Raw genomic sequence first — 17,321 nt, forward strand, 5'->3', positions numbered from 1 at the left:
ACAACGAGAGGAGTGTATCTATCAGACCAAGGGGTGTGTTTATATTACAAAGGGGCGATCTTTCCGTTTCACACTACTTCTTGACCTGGTTTCATTTTCAAGTTTTCAACTCAAGTCATAAGTGGGAGGTGGATTTGCTGACTTCCTAAAATCCTAAATTCCACAGTTTCCACTACACGAGGAATGTCTCTCGTTCAAAAGTCCAAAGTCTCCAAACCCATCTACTACGTTTGGAAGATCCCAACCATCCACTTTGATGGGCCCCACCATGGAAGGACTAGATGGTACAAAATTGACTAGCAAATTACAGTTAGATGGTTAAGTTGACCCAATCCTCAGCATCCTGTCAGATGGACGGTCCAAATCATCCCAAGGTTTACATCAATGACTAATGGACCCCACTTGTATGGGTAGGTGGCCTCCAAAAATCGATGGCCAAGATCACCCCATCTTGTGACACGTGTATGATAGGTTCCAAGAACTCGTACCGAGTCATGGAAGTTAGGTGTGGCTGGTGCTAAGAAATGCCCCGGAAGTGGGGAAATGTTCAGTGTGAAACACTTTTTTTTTTTTCTCCTCCTTTATTTAATAGGAGAAATTAAGACTTCTTAAAGCAGAGGACACGTGTATTAAAGGTTTGGAAGTTATTTGGTGGGCTCTACATTGAAATATGGAAACTGCTAATTATCGGGCCCCACTTCTAGCTACAAGATATATCACCTTACTTGAATCATCCTAGACCGTTGATCCATCAAGAATCATTTAAAATCTCTCCAAAGAGAAGTGAAACCGTTGATTTTTATAGTCTTTTATCTTATGCAAGAGATCTCCCTTTGGTATCCTACCAATATGGATTGTCTCATGATGTTCTTCAAGATCAACGGCCTTGATCTCACATACTTGGGCCTGTGTTCCCCTCCTGTGGAATCCAAAGATTGCCTTGTACCATCGATCCTAAAAGTGACTTTTTTGTTTAATCGATCCTGTGAAGTAAATGGCTATCGTCCATTCATAGTGGGGTCCAGCTGAATGAAGAATACAAGTTGGCCACGTGTAGATGTTGGTACACTTACTGAAAAAAACAAGTATCATATCTTTTTCTCTTTCTTGGGAGATGTGTTTCCTGACGAATGGGTCATACATGAGTCAGACTCACCGAGTTTTACTTGGAGAAAATCATTTTTTTCAATCACGTGACTTCATACGTGGGCCCAACAGGGTACATGGTGCAACCTCAATTTCGCACCCAATAAATCCTAACCGTCTGATCATTAGATCTGAATATGGACCATTGGCATTGCTGATCGTTTTTCTACTATCATTCTATCAGTTTAAAATAAGGAAATGATAGATGCGCCAAGTCTTTCAATAAACATGGCTCCACTTGTTTGTCGTGAAGGGAAATGATATCTGCGCCAAGTCTCAAAAAGCCCTTTAAACCCTTTAAATACTACATCACAAACAAGTGGAGCGCTTGTTTATCGAAATACCTCGGCATAGATATCATTTCCCTTTAAAATATGATAAGAAAGTCACTTTTACTGTTAATAATAGAAGAAAATAAGTGGGTCCTTATTCTTTAGCATCATTACAACTTTACAAGAGAAAGTAGGGTCAATACAAAAGTGGTGCACAGGTCAGAAAAGCTCAGAATCAAGGGTGCCCAAAAGGGTCCACATGCATAGGAGCCACAAGTAGTGGTAGATTACTTGACCATATTCACTCCTACCATCCATCATACAAGATAACCATGGGATTACTCCACCCAAAATGAGGAGGGCATATTCCAAATTAGTGCTCAATATTCATTCCAAAGATGGCGTCCAAATTCATTACCCACTTTCAGCCAATTTCATTCCTAATGATAGTGATCAAGGCCACCTCAAATTGGCAACCATTCTACAATTATGAGGAAAAAAGAATAGGCAATTGCCCATAATAGAGGATTTCTTTAAGGGGAAATGATATATCCGCGCCTTTTGATCACTAGGAACAGCCCATGTCAGTGCATCAGTGACTAAGAGAGGCTGTTGTACTTATGTCGGAAGAATTCAATCCCCCTGATTGCCGCAAACACTGACACGGGGTGTTCCTGGTGATCAAAAGGGACGGATATATCACTTCCCTTTCTTTAAGTATTTATTGTTTTGAATTTCTTCCTTTCATTATTTTCCTCTCTGATTGCTAAGTTATAAAAGGGAAAAAGACTTATTTTAAAGGAGACTACTGTTGAATTCTCAAAGAAATACAAGGAAAAACATCCATCACATAGCAGGGCAGCATTAAGTCCTACATGAGAATTATGTAAAATGAGACAAAGTGGGGCCCGACAGGCGTCTTTTAGGAAGGAGCGCAAAAGTGGACTTTCTTAATAGCATTTAACGGACTCGGCGATTCTAAATTGACTCAGTGAGTCTGGAAATAGAGGGAAAGGAAAACATTAAGCTGAGAAATTTCTGGTCGAGCACAGAACTCACGCTACAACCAGATATATTGAAGAATATGCGACCAAAAACAATATTTTAATAAATTATAAAAATCTCTCTCTCTCTCTCTCTACAAACGTTACCATGCCGTTCCCACCGTGTATCTTCTCATGGCCTCCGTCTCTATCGCCGGCGATCCCCTCTCCAAATTCCGGTAAATCCCGCCGGGAAATGATCTGAAGTCACTTTTCCGGCACCACGTGGGCACTCTCTCTCTCTCTCTCTCTCTCTCTCTCTCTCTCTCTCTCTCTCTCTCTCTCTCTCTCTTCTCTCTCTCTCTCTCTCTCTCTCTCTCTCTCTCTTAATTCCCACGGGTTTTTAAACAAAGGTAAGCGAAGCTTCTAGAAGATCATCGGGACCTTACTTTCTACATTGAGGGATAAGGTCAGAAATTTTGTGTTTTTCTTGTTCGTTTTTGTGGAAATTTTTTGACCTAAAAAAGGGTGTTTGATCTGTGCGACCTTTGTCGTTTTCTTATCTTTTTCAAGGTCAAGAAACGTGTTTGATCAACTGAAATATCAGAAATTGTTCGAATTCTTTTGTTCTTGAACGTGTTTTTTGAGGGAATTAATTCAAAATTCAGGAGTATTTGATTGGCTGAGAAGATTTGATTCTTTCTCCCTTCTAAATTTGAGTTTTTTCGACTATAAAAGAGTTTGATCTTTCCTATTTCTGATTCGTTCCAAATCTGATTCCGTTAAACCTAATTTTTCCTTTTGCATATGATTTGATCTTCTGAAACCTCAGAAATCCTTTGAATTCTTCTGATCTTGATCGCTCTGTGACCTTATCGTTGTTCTTTGTTCTTGCATCTGAGTGAAATTCGTGTTTCGTTGAGAGAATTAGGTTGGAATTTGTTAGAGTTGGTTGATCAAATTCTTATTACCTAAAAAGTTATTGATTTTAGGTTAAGAGGTCGTTGCTGCGAGTTAAGTTTTGATTTTGGTATTGAGTTTCGATTTTATTGTGGAGTGGTCGGAATTTCATAAATCTGTGAAGTTCATATCGGTTTGAAGGATGTCTGGGGCCGGGCAAGCGGTTGAGCATGTTGGATTTCCAAAAATGGAGGCAAAATCGACGGCTGAGAATGAACGACGTCCCGGCTGTTGTAATCCAGTTAGGAAACCAGGACCGGTGACGATGGATCACGTCCTATTGGCGTTGAGAGAGACCAAAGAAGAGAGGGAGGTGAGAATTCGTAGTCTTTTTAATTTCTTTGATGTTGGCGATGTTGGATATTTAGACTACGCACAGATAGAGGAGGGTTTGTCTGCACTTCAAATTCCAGCCGAGTACAAGTGTGCAAAGGATCTTTATAAGGTCTGTGATGCTAATAGAGATGGCCGTGTTGATTACCAAGAGTTTAGGCGGTATATGGATGATAAGGAACTCGAGCTTTATCGCATTTTTCAAGCGATTGATGTTGAACATAATGGCTGCATTTTGCCTGAAGAGCTCTGGGATGCACTTGTTAAGGCAGGTATGCTATATTTTCTTTGTTCCACTAATTTGTTGTTTCATTGTTTCCATCTTTCAATATGTGATACATCTGTTTGGATTTGCTTGATGAGGCTATTATCATAAGAGTAGAATAGGGTTCATGATCATAGCAGTTGTGTCGAAGGAGTAGAAGATAGGAGTTTCATGATAATAGCAGTTGTGTCAAACTGAAAGTGTTCTTAAACCTAAAGATCGTGAGAACAAAAGACAACACATTGATCATGGATGGGAGGTTCAAGATGAGATTTGAGAAACCTCAAAAGATCAATTTACTAATCTTATGCATTTCCACTCATCTCCTAAGTCCAAGGGTGATGGCTTAATTATGGGAGCATTTAAATTTATCTCTCATAACTCCCACATGATAGATGGTGACATTTAAAGAGAGAAAAAAGCAGTTACAAGTGGCGCTAGTCATTAAAACCCCTTGTTTTGTCCACCCCGTCGTAGTGAACTCTATTCAAATTCCCACCAAGCTGACTTGGAAGTCGACCAAATGTCTATCTCATTATTGTCAGTCACTAATTAAACTATCTTGCCCGTAAAATGTTCATCTTTTCCCTACTATCAGCATCCACTTATTAATTGTGTGTATGCCTAGAAAATTCGTAGCTTCTAGGCAATAAGTATTAATTTATTAATTTCCAATACTTATTTGACTCTATTAAATTCCAAATTTGCCTAGGATGTTTGTTATTAAATATGAAAATTAGCTGGAATCGGTTTGCATGGGCACCTTGTGTTAACAAGATCAATATTATTAATTGAAATAGATGATAAGTAGGGCTCTTGGAGGCTTGCCAGTAGGGCACAATAGATTCACTTGATGGCTTGCCAGTAGGCTTGCATGTCCATAGGATGCGGGTTTGGGATCATATAGATTGAAGCCTTCAGTTAGTTTTTCTGTAAACGTTATTGGAGAATGTTCACTGTTTCCAAAGGGCTCTATTTCGTCATTCTGAAAGAAAAACTATGTCTAACAAGGGGGATATTCTAATTGTAAGGATGGAAAAATAGTGTTTCGTGAGTCACTAATCACCTGTAATGAAGGGATGCTTGTTTGCGGTATATGAAGTCTATTCAGCGACAAATTGGGGATGGAAGCATTTGGTGGGATATAGTGCGAGGAACAGTGCCAAACAAATCTGTTATTGGTTATGTATTGGATGACATTGATAGATTGGATTTTGGCTTTCTAGTTACTTGGTCTAGGGGCATAACCATGAAAGAAGAAAACTTTGTCAATCAAGGGGGGTGTTCTGATTGGAAGGATGGAAAAATAGTGACTAAGGAGTCGCTAATCGATTGTAGTGGAGGATTGATTGTTTTAACTTGGAAATTTATGTAGTCTATTGTGTCAAACTGAGAATGGCATCATTTGTTGGATATGGTGCAGGGAACAGCGTCGAGCTCATATGTTATCTGTTTTGTTTTGGGTTGCATGATAGATTGGTGTTGGCTTTCTAGTTATTTGGTCTAGGGGCATCATTCTAGAAGAAGATAACAATGTTAAACAAGGGGATAATCTAATTGGAAGGATCAAGAAATAAGCGATTAGTGAGTCTCTAATCGATTATAATGATGGGATGCTTGTTTGAAAGTTGTGAATCCTATTCAATGCCAAATTGAGAATGGCAGCATTTTGATGGGATATTGTGCATGGAACAGTTGCAAACAAATATGTTATTGGTTTTGCAGTGGGTGGCATTGATATATTGCCTTTGGCGTTTGGTTATTTGGTCTAGGATGGGAGCATGTTATGGGTTGTCATTGTTTTGAACCAGTTACTCCTGTAACAAAAAAATTAAATCACTTGATTCAAATGGTCCATTCGATGTATCTTTTGTGTTTCCAAGCCATTTGAATTGGGTGAATTAATGCACAAATCGCATAGATTCATTATTTATGTTATTTTTATCAATTTTCTTATTATTTTTTATTTTCCCTTCTAGTAAAATGTGTCCTTTTTAATCAATCATTTTTTTTTTCCATTCAGTTTTTCTGTTTAGAAAACAAAGGCAAAATTTCAAAATCTATTTAATTGAAATTTGCATGAAGTGCACATATTAAGCTAGAAAAGAAGAACAAGAAAAGGCAAAGAATATAGGTGGTGTCACAATCAATTCAAAGGAGCAAAGCTGCCTATCTTATTGGTCATTTTTAATTTATTGAGTAATGTTATCCAATTGCTTAAACTTGGAGCCTCCTTGTTTAACTCTAATTTATATTTTTCAGTTGTTCTTTTATTCCCTTTTTACGCTATTCGCTTTCTTACTAATAACAGGACATACTCAATCAATGGTTCCTTCTTAGATAATTGCTTTCATCTTACAACTCAAGCCAGTTTTATTTTGCAGGGATTGAAATTGATGATGAGGAGCTTGCTCGCTTTGTAGAGCATGTAGATAAGGATAACAATGGAATTATAACATTTGAAGAGTGGAGGGATTTTCTACTACTCTATCCCCATGAGGCAACCATTGAGAACATTTATCAGTATTGGGAAAGGGTTTGCCTCGTAGACATCGGGGAACAGGCAGTCATTCCCGAGGGCATCAGTAAGCATGTACATGCAAGCAATTATTTGATTGCTGGGGGTGTAGCGGGGGCCATATCTCGCACGGCTACTGCTCCTCTTGATCGCCTAAAAGTAATGTTGCAAGTACAAACAACACGTGCTCGTATTATGCCCGCAATAAAGGACATATGGAGAGAAGGTCGTTTCTTGGCGTTTTTCAGAGGGAATGGATTAAATGTGATGAAGGTAGCACCTGAAAGTGCAATCAGGTTTTACACTTATGAAATGCTGAAGAATTTCATTGGTAACGCCAAGGGGGAAAATAAGAATGATATTGGCACTTCTGGACGCCTTTTGGCCGGTGGCATTGCAGGTGCAGTGGCTCAGACTGCAATTTATCCAATGGATCTTGTAAAAACGCGACTGCAAACTTATGCCTGTGAAGGTGGGAAGGTTCCTAAACTGGGATCACTTTCAAAAGATATATTTGTTCAGGAGGGACCCCGAGCCTTCTACAGAGGCCTCATCCCATCACTTCTTGGGATTATACCTTATGCTGGCATAGATCTTGCTGCATATGAAACCTTGAAAGATATGTCAAAAACATATATACTTCATGACAGTGGTAAGCTCTTTAAATATTTTCACATTTCTTAATATTAATGCATTCCTCACTTCTTTGTTTCTTTATCTTGTCATTTGTCATCCAGATATGTCTTTGTTATTGCAACCTGAAAAAAATTTGCATATTATGTAGAACCTGGCCCACTCGTGCAACTGGGTTGTGGGACAATTTCAGGAGCTCTTGGAGCGTCATGTGTTTACCCCTTGCAGGTTATTAGAACAAGGTAAGTTGTAGATTAGTTTGGCATGCCTTTTCCAATATGTGTATTGTGGATCTCTTGAAGTAGCTATTTTGTTACAGTTCCTTCTGGAACCTTCTGTAGGCACTAATTTTATTATTCTTTTCAGAATGCAAGCTCAGCGTTCTAATACAGCTACTGCTTATAAGGGAATGGCCGACGTATTTTGGCGAACCGTCCAGCATGAAGGCTTTTTAGGATTATATAAAGGAATCTTCCCAAATTTGCTGAAAGTGGTGCCATCTGCAAGCATTACTTATCTTGTTTACGAGACAATGAAAAAGAGTTTAGATCTTGAATAAAAAAAAATGGTGCAGCTTTACCTGGCGGTGGTGATTATTGAAATGGGTGACTATGTAGTTGATGATGGTGATGACAATGTCGATGACGACGATAAGAATAAGATTTCTAATTGAGTAGTTGATGTGATTGCTTCCTTGATGCTTCTTTTCACTCAGGGTATGAGGGACAATGTTGTGTAGTCATATTTTTGCAAGCTTCTTAAAACTAATTACAATGAGAAATTGTGAGGGTTATCTTCGAATCTTGACAACTAACAGCCAGGTAATTGATATTATTATTTTGTGTATGTTTTGCTCTTGAATAGCACTAAGATTACCACATTAGTTTAGAATTTAGATATATTTGTTTGCTTTCAGCATCACCTGGTGGGTGGCATTTCCATAGTCAGTGTATGCATATGCAACAATGGTCAATGTCTCATCTCCATTTTCTGGTATATGATACATCTGGTTTAATGATATTCATTTCACATGTTCTGTCAATCCATGTCAGAGATTTCATGTTGTGTTTGAACAAAAGAAAAGGTTTAATGATATTCCTTTCACATGTTCTGTCAATCCATGTCAGAGATTTCATGTTGTGTTTGAACACAAGAAAAGGACATACAAAATGCTGAAGAGGAAAAAGCAAATACATTTGGTTTGTTAAACATGTTAAATGTAATTAGATAAGAATTGGTAGGAAGAAATCCCCTTGGTATTCCTTGAAATCTCATATATCAATATTAAAATTCACTGCAGCAGAGCACTGCAGCTTTTCTCTAGACCTGATGCTTCCATTATGCAGCCCTGTCTGCTGCTTTTAATTCAGTTATCCAGAAATTTTAATTTGAAGAAAAAGGGAACTATTATTTGAGGAAAGTGTCTTGTTTAAAATGTATATATGAAGGTTGCATGAATGTGCCAAGAAAGGATATAATGGATGTTAGAAATAACATACATTTTCAATATGGTGCATACAATAGTGTTGTATTGTGTATCTTTTGTCTAATGGCAGTATTGTAATTAGTAGAACTAATGCTATTATATAAGCTAGTGTTTAGGGTTGTATTTCATTAGCTTTGAGAATACAACTTTCAGGCCCGCGAATTGTGTGAGTTCTCTTTCTTCTTCCCTATGAAATGTCCTCTCTCTCTCTCTCTCTCTCTCTCTCTCTCTCACACACACACACACACACACAGACACACACACACACACAAACTTAGTTATAAAATCCATTTTGTTTTGTCTGGAATGGGCGAAATGTCTCGTACTGGTGCTAATTCTAGTACAAAACAAGTGGGTAAACCATTATGGTCAAAATTACGTTATAATCCTGTTTGTTTAGTTCATACCAGACAAAACAAGGAGAAACGCCTTGTTTCACCCAAAAGAGCTTTTTTTTTTTTCCTTTTAACCATTTTATAGTGTTTCAAAAGCATTTTATGTCTTTTATCACCCCATCCCCAACCAACCAAATGGAGGCTATAAAAGCACATCAAGTGGCCTTCTCATCACTTCTTAAAGGCTTTTATTTTCCTCAAATACTTCAAAAAGCATCAAGAGAAGGTTTTTGTCTATTCAAATATTGATGTACCATTCAATTGAGTATGATGACCCAGTTTATGGGAGTCTTTAGCCTAGCAGACGACTTATGAGAGATAAGATGAAATGTGAGAGATTTGAAAACCATCAAGAGAAGGTTTTTCCTATTCAAACTTTGACGTACCATTCAATTGACATTAGACCAATTGTGCAAAGGGCGAGGTTCTCTAACAAGCAATTAAACAAATATTGTGAGGAGCACTCACACTTCCAATCCTGCGCCCAAATCATTCCATCACAAAGATAGGAAGACAGAATCCTAGAGATGGATTCCAAAATTAACTGTCCACAAAATCCTGGAGATGGATTGCAACCTTTCTAAATTGAAGAGAGCTCTCCATCTCTGGTTTACACTGCATATTTGGCATTCACGTGGAAGGAGAGTTCTACATTCCAAATCCTTCATCACTAATGTTGGGTTGGCATGCACCCCTCCTAGGTTCCAAAGCTTTTGTGTCACGGTGACCCATGAAAAGATGAAGATCCATGATGTCTTAAAAAGGAAGTGATGCCATGTGGTTAATAGATCTGATCTTCACTCTGTGGCAGCGAGAAAAGTTTGGAGGCACGTTCATTTTTTTGTAGAATAACTTGGTTGTTTCCATCCTATTTCTTGTCACTCTTGGAGCAGTGGAATTGTAGACAGCTTGGGGAGAAAGGACGCCTCCTTTGGCATGTGTCCCCGTTTGTGGATGGAAATCAACGAACATTTGAGGACATACAGAAACCAATGACATGGATTGTTGGGGAGAGTAAGAGATCAGTTTTTTTGTGCCAGCACTAAGGAAGGGGTTTATGGGGTAGGTATTCTATTCAAGACTAACATCACAATTGGAAGATCATCATCAAATATAGATTGTGGAGAGGTACGGATAAGCCTTAGTTGAAATCCCCACGCCTAATGTGCTAAAGCTCAGTTTTGATGGAGTACCGTTGGGGAACCAGGCTCCGGCGGGCATTTAGGGCGTGTTTTAGGAACCATATGGATGATGTGCCATGTGCCTTTTCTGGACCAATCGGGAGAAACGACTCCAATGGGGTGGGGTGGGGACCCTCCTTATGGGTTTCCACCTGGCTGTGAATTATTATGGCGGCTGTCCCATTCTTATTGAGGTCCAATCTTCAAATGCCATCTCATGGGCTAGGAATGACCCCCGGGAGCTGTGGGGATTTTCTGACATCAATAATGTGATTAGGGAACTATTTGTCTATAATATTAATATTTTGTTCTTTTTTTCTCACACCCCTCGAGTGCTTAATTAGATGACTTATTTATAGGCCAATGGGGGTGTGACCAGATCTGATGTATTTGTATGGTCAACTGGTGATCGCATATGCTTAGTTCTGCCTATATCGTTTGAAACCTGCATACTTTTTTTTTGGAAAACAGTAACTTTTATTTATTCCCAACCGTGATTACAACATGTTACAATTCGGTATGGGCGACAAGATGACTCCCAACACGATTACAATCACTAAAAACCCTACAGTTACAGTCACTAATACCAGCCCGATCGCCACTCAAGACTTGCCCAAACCACCTCCAATTCTGGTTTACTCAGTCCTTTGGCAAGTTTATCAGCTTCCTCGTTTGCAGAACAAAGCATGTGGGAGAATTGAGGATGAATTATCTTGCAATAGTCATGAATTTCTGCAATAATGTTTGACAAGTTCCAAGGACCCGGTGCTGAGTTGCTGGCCCACTCTAAAACATTAAAGGAATCTCCCTCCACTACAAGTGTAGGAATCTCCCTTGTTCGAAACCTTTGTATTGTATCTATATATGCTTAGTTCTGCCTATATCCTGAAATTGAGAGTTAGCAAAGAAGCCATTGTGGTCTGTCGGGTTTCGGGGAGTGATTGACCCCACAGCGGGAAAGAGGATAATGAGACAGGACAAAGGCCGCTCGTCGATCAGCAAGCATTGCAGGCAGGAAAGGCTTAGTTTCAGGAGGGGCACTGTCTTCTCTTCCTGTCACTTAACTTCGTTAGAGAGATCTGATCTCTTCAGAGCGAAGGGGAAGGAAGGGATGCGTCGTCCGGAACGGCAAAGGGAGAGGGCTCGTACCCCCCCCCCCCCCCAACTATCTTTTGCGTGGATCGCTGTGTAAAGTATATAAATGCATTTTCTCCGTGAATGTGCTGGGGAGCTATTCGGTTTCATCACTTAATAGTTCTTGTAAGCTAGATACTTCCAGTCTGGTGTTCAATTCGCAGAGTCCATTTTGGCGGCATTTATGTGTCTTTTTGCATGGCAGAACTTTAGCCACTTTAGCCAGGCACACTGAAGGAATTCGGCTATAGGGGATGAACGATTTGTGGTATGCTGCATTGATAGAGGAATGATGTTGAATCTATTGATTCATGCATACTGTATATCTGATTTGGGTTTATTCTAGTGTCCTCAATCTACATTGAGATTCTCATACATCTCTATGTAATTTATGATGGGCATGGAAGTTAGGGTGGAGGAACTTAAGGTGTCATTGTGCTATTTAATCTGGAAAAAGAGGAGCGATAGAATTGGTAAGTAATGATGCAGTGATGCCATATATTAAATTGCTGTGGATCTTTTTCAAATCCAAAATATGAAGCTCTAAATTCTTGCTTCAGAGGTATATACATTAGCTCCCATAGGACAAGTTTAGGGTATGAAGCAGTCAGCAACCGACAATATGGTTTGTCTTATATAAAGTTATTATGGATGTTTCCAGACCAAGCTTGCATTTCCCATATCTTGTATCGGCGAGGTTTACTTTGTTTACTTACCTTTAGATTGATTTAGCATCTTCTAGATTCCATAGCCTCTTAAACTTTCTGCCAGTGTATGGAAGCTAAATTTTGATGGTGGCAGTAGAGGAAACCTTGGCCAACCTCGGTTTTGTTTGGTTAGGATGATATAAACCGGTTTTTCGCTCCTTCATCTAGATGTACCAGTGTTGGGATCGTACAAACGAACAATTGTGACTACAATGGCAGGATTGGAAGCAGTAAATACCATCCTCGGTATTATACAGATTTGAAAAACTGCCTTCAACTTTAGATTGAAGGGTATTCTAATACCTTTTTGCTAAATTAATCAAATATTTCATCTCTGGAGGACATAAATTCATTGGTGGTACTTCAGCTTATCATGCTGTAGGCTGAGATAATATTTTTTTTTTTTTTTTGAAAATAGGTTGAGATAATATGTACAAGAGGATGGTGTATTTTCCCAAATGCAGCACAATCAGCTTCTGTGTCTTAACCTCTATGTAGAAAAGGGGGGTTTGGTCTAAGCTATCCTGTATACGTTGTCACAATGCATGTTTATTGAAATATCAACTTAACTGGAACAATTTTGCGAATCATCCTCACACACTTAGTTCAGTTCTTGTTCTTTTTGGAATCATAAATTGTTTATTGTGTTCCCAGTATACAGAACTGTCACTTGGCACCAGAGTATAAAAAAACTTATGATCATCTTGAGATCATGATTTGTTTCTTGTTTTTTTTGTGGAAGACAACGTGAAAATTCCATGTTAGGATTGGGGCATGATCTAGTCATGGAAATCATCTGGAATCATTGGCACATAGGAAGAGAAGTGGATCAATATAAACCTTTCAAGCTCACTTATCCCTAATAAAGATAAATTTTTAGGTTGAATCTTCAGTCTTTTGTTGATGAATGAATGTTTATCTTTTCACTGTATCTTTTGTTCTACATAATTCTCTCCATCCTATCCAACATGACTATATGGGTCAAAGATAGTTTTGAAGCAGCGGTGCTGTAAATAATTCATTTTATTTAATGGTCCTCTCCTGGGAGCCATGTCACAGACGTTATGTTGGCTTAAGAATATTCTTTTATGAACAACCAATTACTGTATCTTGGAATTTTGAAATAGATGAGTTTTAATATCTTCAGTCTTTTGTTGTTGAATGAATGTTTATCTTTTCACTCTATCTTTTGTTCTACATAATTCTCTCCATCCTATCCAGCATGACTATATGGGTCAAAGATAGTTTGCTTTCTTTTGGAAGCAATGACAATCAAGTTGTAGAATTGGACCTGTAACTTTTGAAATTAATCATCATCTCTTATGTATCATTGTTTTTCAGATATAATAGAATTTATTCTTCCTTTCTGTACACTGTTTAGGTATCATTATTTCAGCAATACAGATAAAGAACTGAACTTTCTTTCAAGGGGGCTTTATCTCACACTAATTCTCACATCTTTATTTTTTGCATAAAGATAAAGAAATCAAGTTCCGAATTTTTTGTGGTTCCAGGGTCACAGCATTTTGGTTTTACTTGTATTTGTTTTCACATAGTGGTATTATAATTGGGTTTTTATTAACTAGTGTTTTTTCAGCTCAAATTGATTGGTTTTCACTTTGTTTTTTTTGCAGTGGGTGGCCCCACTAGTGTCGTAAGATCTTCTCTTCATGGACAAGATTGGTATGTCCATGGCATGGGCAGCATTTTTTTCTTTCAAGCTTCCTATGTAATTCCGTATTGTTATTGTGTGATACAGAAGAAAACACAGGATTTCACTTAAGATTTTGATTTTGATAAATTGTCACTCAGGTGGTTGTTCATATGAATCCTTTATTCAGGAGCTACCACAAGAACATTGAAACAAGTTGTGATACGTAGATGTTTTGTTCTTATTTCAAACATTGAAACAAGTTGTGAAATGTAGTTGTTTTGTTCTTACACTTATGAAATAATTTGAATATGCATTTTTCCTCTGAATTTCTCACTAATCTATTATTTTGAGCTGCCAAGATAGAAGCCCACCTGCCACTAAGTTTTTCTGTATGATACTATTTTATTACAGATCTCCATTATCTATATTTCAGTTGAACTTGTGAATATCATACTTCAGTTGGATTTGTGTGTGTATTGGCTTATGTTTGCATACAGGTATAAGTACAATACTTCTGGATACCTGACCCTGCTTTCAGGAGAAAGAAGGGAAAAAATAGTTCCAACCCACTATCCAGCTATTTCATCCCCCTTTTGTGTTGTCTTTTCATGAAAATGACTTTTCTCAGGAGGGGTGGAAATGCTGGAAAAAGGGTGAAAATTTCATTTCTGGTGAGACCTCCATTTGGTATTGGCCAATCAGGAAAAGAGATTAGAGTAAGGAACCCTAATTAGTGATACAGGGGTTGTAATTTACTGTGTCCCCTTATCACTGTACCATAAGCTATGCAACTCTTCTAACATGTGGCTTCTTTGCTTTGTTATCGGGACCGTTGATTGCGCGATCTACCATCTGATCATGCAGGAAGACCGTCTGTAATGGACGGAGATCACATCTGCTTGATCAAGGGATGCCAATATCAATGACCGGCAATCCTTTAAAGATGATTCACAATCAACTGCTAAAAATACACATTATTGGATGTTAGGATCGAATGATTGATGTATTTTTGGGCCAAGAGAGATCCAAACCAAAGTCTATGAAATGAACCGTTTAGATTAATCAAAGGTGAGATTCACTGTATTTGCGTCCTACTGCAGCATTCCTCACCGAAATCGATGGACCTCACACATGTGAATGTTACTCAATATTTCTTAGCTCATAGAAAACAGCCTTCTATGGTTTCAAGATAAAAATTTAAGCCAAAATCTGGGTGTTTTCTTTTTCACAGAGACAGAGACAGGTCTTTTTGCCTTGGAAGCCTTCAACTAAACAAACTTACCGTTTGTCCACACGGATTTTATAATCCAGGATTGTAAAATACTCAATTTTACTAGCTAAGACCTATATTTTATAATCCAAATCCTGAATCTTACAGTCCTAAAATAGAACTAGATTTTATAAAGCTAAAACCTGGATTTTACTAGCTAAAGCCTAGATTTTATAGGGCTGTTTAGATAAGTGGATTTTAGAATCCAAGTTTTAATTCGAAAGTAGTGAAAAATTCTGGATTTTACAATGGAAGTAGGTTGCAGATGCGGGGGAAGTATGTTGTGGATGAAGGTGATATGCAAAAATATCCAGGTTTTAAAAATCTAGCCTCTATCTCGAGATTTCTAAAACCTGGAAACACCGGATGATCTCCTACCTTCTCGCTCGTTGGAAAGAAGGGCAAGAAATCAGAAAACGACGGGACAGTCTTCTCCCGTCTCCCATCCAGGATTTTGAGGAAATCCAATATTCTAAAATCCGAGCATCCAAACGGCACCTACAAGCTAAAACCTGTATTTTACTATCCCAAAAATGTACAATCCATGTTTTTAGCTTATAAAATCCAGGATTTTACAATCCTAGATTATAAAAATCCTTGGACAATGTTTTACTTTCTACGAGTTTCCACTCCCTTCGTACTAACCAACGGCTACGATTAAACCGCTTCACCGCTTAAGACATCTTTCTCACATATAAATATTTATAGCTAGGGTTCTATACTTCCTCTCGCATTTTGCTTTTGTGAAGCTCCTCCAAAATAAATTTCTAGGGTTTCTCGGTCTCTTGCTTGCTTCAAGATGGTGAGACCGATTCTAGGTTTTCTAATATTTTCTTTAATTCAAGCAGAGTTTCGGTCCCTTGTTTTTCCATCTTTTTCTTCTTTTCCCCCGATTGTTTATTTATTGTTATTAGGGTTTTCACATAGCTGAACTTCTGAATCTTGATCTTCAGAATCGCTTTTTTTTTTTCAATCGATTCGATTGTTACTAGGGTTTGATTTCTAGGGTTTTTTTTGTTGTTGAGATGAGCGTTATTTTTTTATCCTTTATAACGATTGTCTCTTTTTTTTTTAATGATTAGGTTCTTCCAAACGATATCGATCTGCTCAACCCTCCGGCAGAACTTGAGAAGAGGAGGCACAAGCTCAAGCGTCTCGTGCAGACTCCAAACTCCTTTTTCATGGTAATTTCAGTTTTACTTATCATTTGGATTATTAAATTCTCAGTTTCTTTATTTTTTCATCAGTTTAGTAATAGATCTGTTTTTTTCCTCTGATCCTTTGAAGGATGTTAAATGCCAAGGATGCTTCAACATGTAAGTCTTTTCTAGTTTTCTTGATGGCATTTTTGTTTCTATTGATTTTGATTCTCTAGTAGAATGGTCTGTGATATTTATTTATTATATTTTTTTAAGATTTGTTGGTAGAGCTTTTGCTTTTCTTCATTTTTGTTAAAATTGGAAAATGTTTCTTTATTCATTTTGTCACCGCAGAACTACTGTTTTTAGCCACTCTCAGACCGTCGTGGTCTGTGGGAACTGCCAAACTGTCTTGTGCCAGCCAACTGGAGGGCGTGCACGGCTCACTGAGGGTTGCTCATTCAGGAGGAAGGGAGATTAAGAGTGTTCTTTTCTGTTTTGGCCGGCCTTATATAGATCTTCTAGTGGAATCAGTATGTATTAGTCTCCGAATAGAAATGAGGAATCTTTAAGTTCGTTTTTGATGCATAAGTTTTTTCTTTGTTGGGAAGATGATTTTCGTAATTTAGTTCGTTTTGCTACATACGATTTTGAGCTTGCTTGAACTAGTACAATTAGTGTTTTATTTACACTTTTTCCATCTATTAATGGTGCTTGGCTAAAATATGAGATGATGCTATTAATTAGTGGTTTGGACGCTTGTGGGTGTTTGTCGGTTTCTCATTTTATGGTGGATCTTCATTGTTTATGCTAGGCATTGGGTTGCTTTCTATATTGTATAATCTTTTAGGTGGTTTATTTTGTACCCTTTTTTGTTACAATTTGAGCTTCATTCAGGAAACAGGACTCGTTTCCTTTAATTTGTAGTCGCCATTGTTCTACCTGATTTATACTGCTCTCTGTTTGATTCTTTATACAGCTGTATCAGTGCGTAGCATTGTTATTGTTTATTGTGAGGCTCAGAAATTGTCTTGTGTTACAGTTTATTGAGGGTTGAAATATGGCATTTTGTTGATGTAAGGTGTTCTCATTGTGGAACTTAGTTTCCATTCTGCAAGTGTTAAACCCCTTTATTGAAAATCAACATAATAATCAATATTTTGCTTGGAATTGATATACCTACTAGATGCATATTTTCTCTTCCATCAATAAATTTAGGTGGGTTCTAGTTCTCTTTACTGTGTG

At 37.9% G+C, this 17,321-nt stretch overlaps 2 protein-coding genes across 2 annotated transcripts; both read left to right on the forward strand.

Annotated features, from left to right (window-relative positions):
- The first annotated feature begins 2,507 nt into the window (after window positions 1-2,507).
- LOC143860223 (calcium-dependent mitochondrial ATP-magnesium/phosphate carrier protein 2-like) lies at window positions 2,508-13,993 on the forward strand. Its single transcript, XM_077370786.1, has 5 exons — window positions 2,508-3,966; window positions 6,344-7,129; window positions 7,262-7,352; window positions 7,477-7,931; window positions 13,648-13,993. Exons 1-4 carry the CDS (start codon window positions 3,504-3,506, stop codon window positions 7,667-7,669), a joined length of 1,533 nt encoding a protein of 510 aa, XP_077226901.1. The 5' UTR covers window positions 2,508-3,503; the 3' UTR covers window positions 7,670-7,931; window positions 13,648-13,993.
- A 1,595-nt stretch (window positions 13,994-15,588) lies between these two features.
- LOC143860615 (small ribosomal subunit protein eS27y) lies at window positions 15,589-16,765 on the forward strand. Its single transcript, XM_077371351.1, has 4 exons — window positions 15,589-15,739; window positions 16,020-16,121; window positions 16,225-16,253; window positions 16,431-16,765. The coding sequence occupies exons 1-4, from the start codon at window positions 15,737-15,739 to the stop codon at window positions 16,555-16,557; spliced, it is 261 nt and encodes an 86-aa protein (XP_077227466.1). The 5' UTR covers window positions 15,589-15,736; the 3' UTR covers window positions 16,558-16,765.
- Window positions 16,766-17,321: the final 556 nt, after the last annotated feature.

This window comes from Tasmannia lanceolata, unplaced genomic scaffold (assembly GCF_043159265.1).
Source record: "Tasmannia lanceolata isolate RefF3 unplaced genomic scaffold, GAP_Taslan_0.1 ptg000037l, whole genome shotgun sequence".
NCBI classification, from domain to species: Eukaryota; Viridiplantae; Streptophyta; class Magnoliopsida; order Canellales; family Winteraceae; genus Tasmannia; species Tasmannia lanceolata.

Coding starts and splice junctions, on each gene's coding strand:
- LOC143860223 (XM_077370786.1), top strand. CDS start 3,504: ATGTCTGGGGCCGGGCAAGCGGTTGAGCATGTTGGATTTCCAAAAATG. Junction 3,967..6,343: donor GGATGCACTTGTTAAGGCAG/GTATGCTATATT, acceptor TTTATTTTGCAG/GGATTGAAATTGATGATGAG. Junction 7,353..7,476: donor TTGCAGGTTATTAGAACAAG/GTAAGTTGTAGA, acceptor TATTCTTTTCAG/AATGCAAGCTCAGCGTTCTA.
- LOC143860615 (XM_077371351.1), top strand. Junction 16,122..16,224: donor CTCCAAACTCCTTTTTCATG/GTAATTTCAGTT, acceptor GATCCTTTGAAG/GATGTTAAATGCCAAGGATG. Junction 16,254..16,430: donor TGCCAAGGATGCTTCAACAT/GTAAGTCTTTTC, acceptor TTGTCACCGCAG/AACTACTGTTTTTAGCCACT.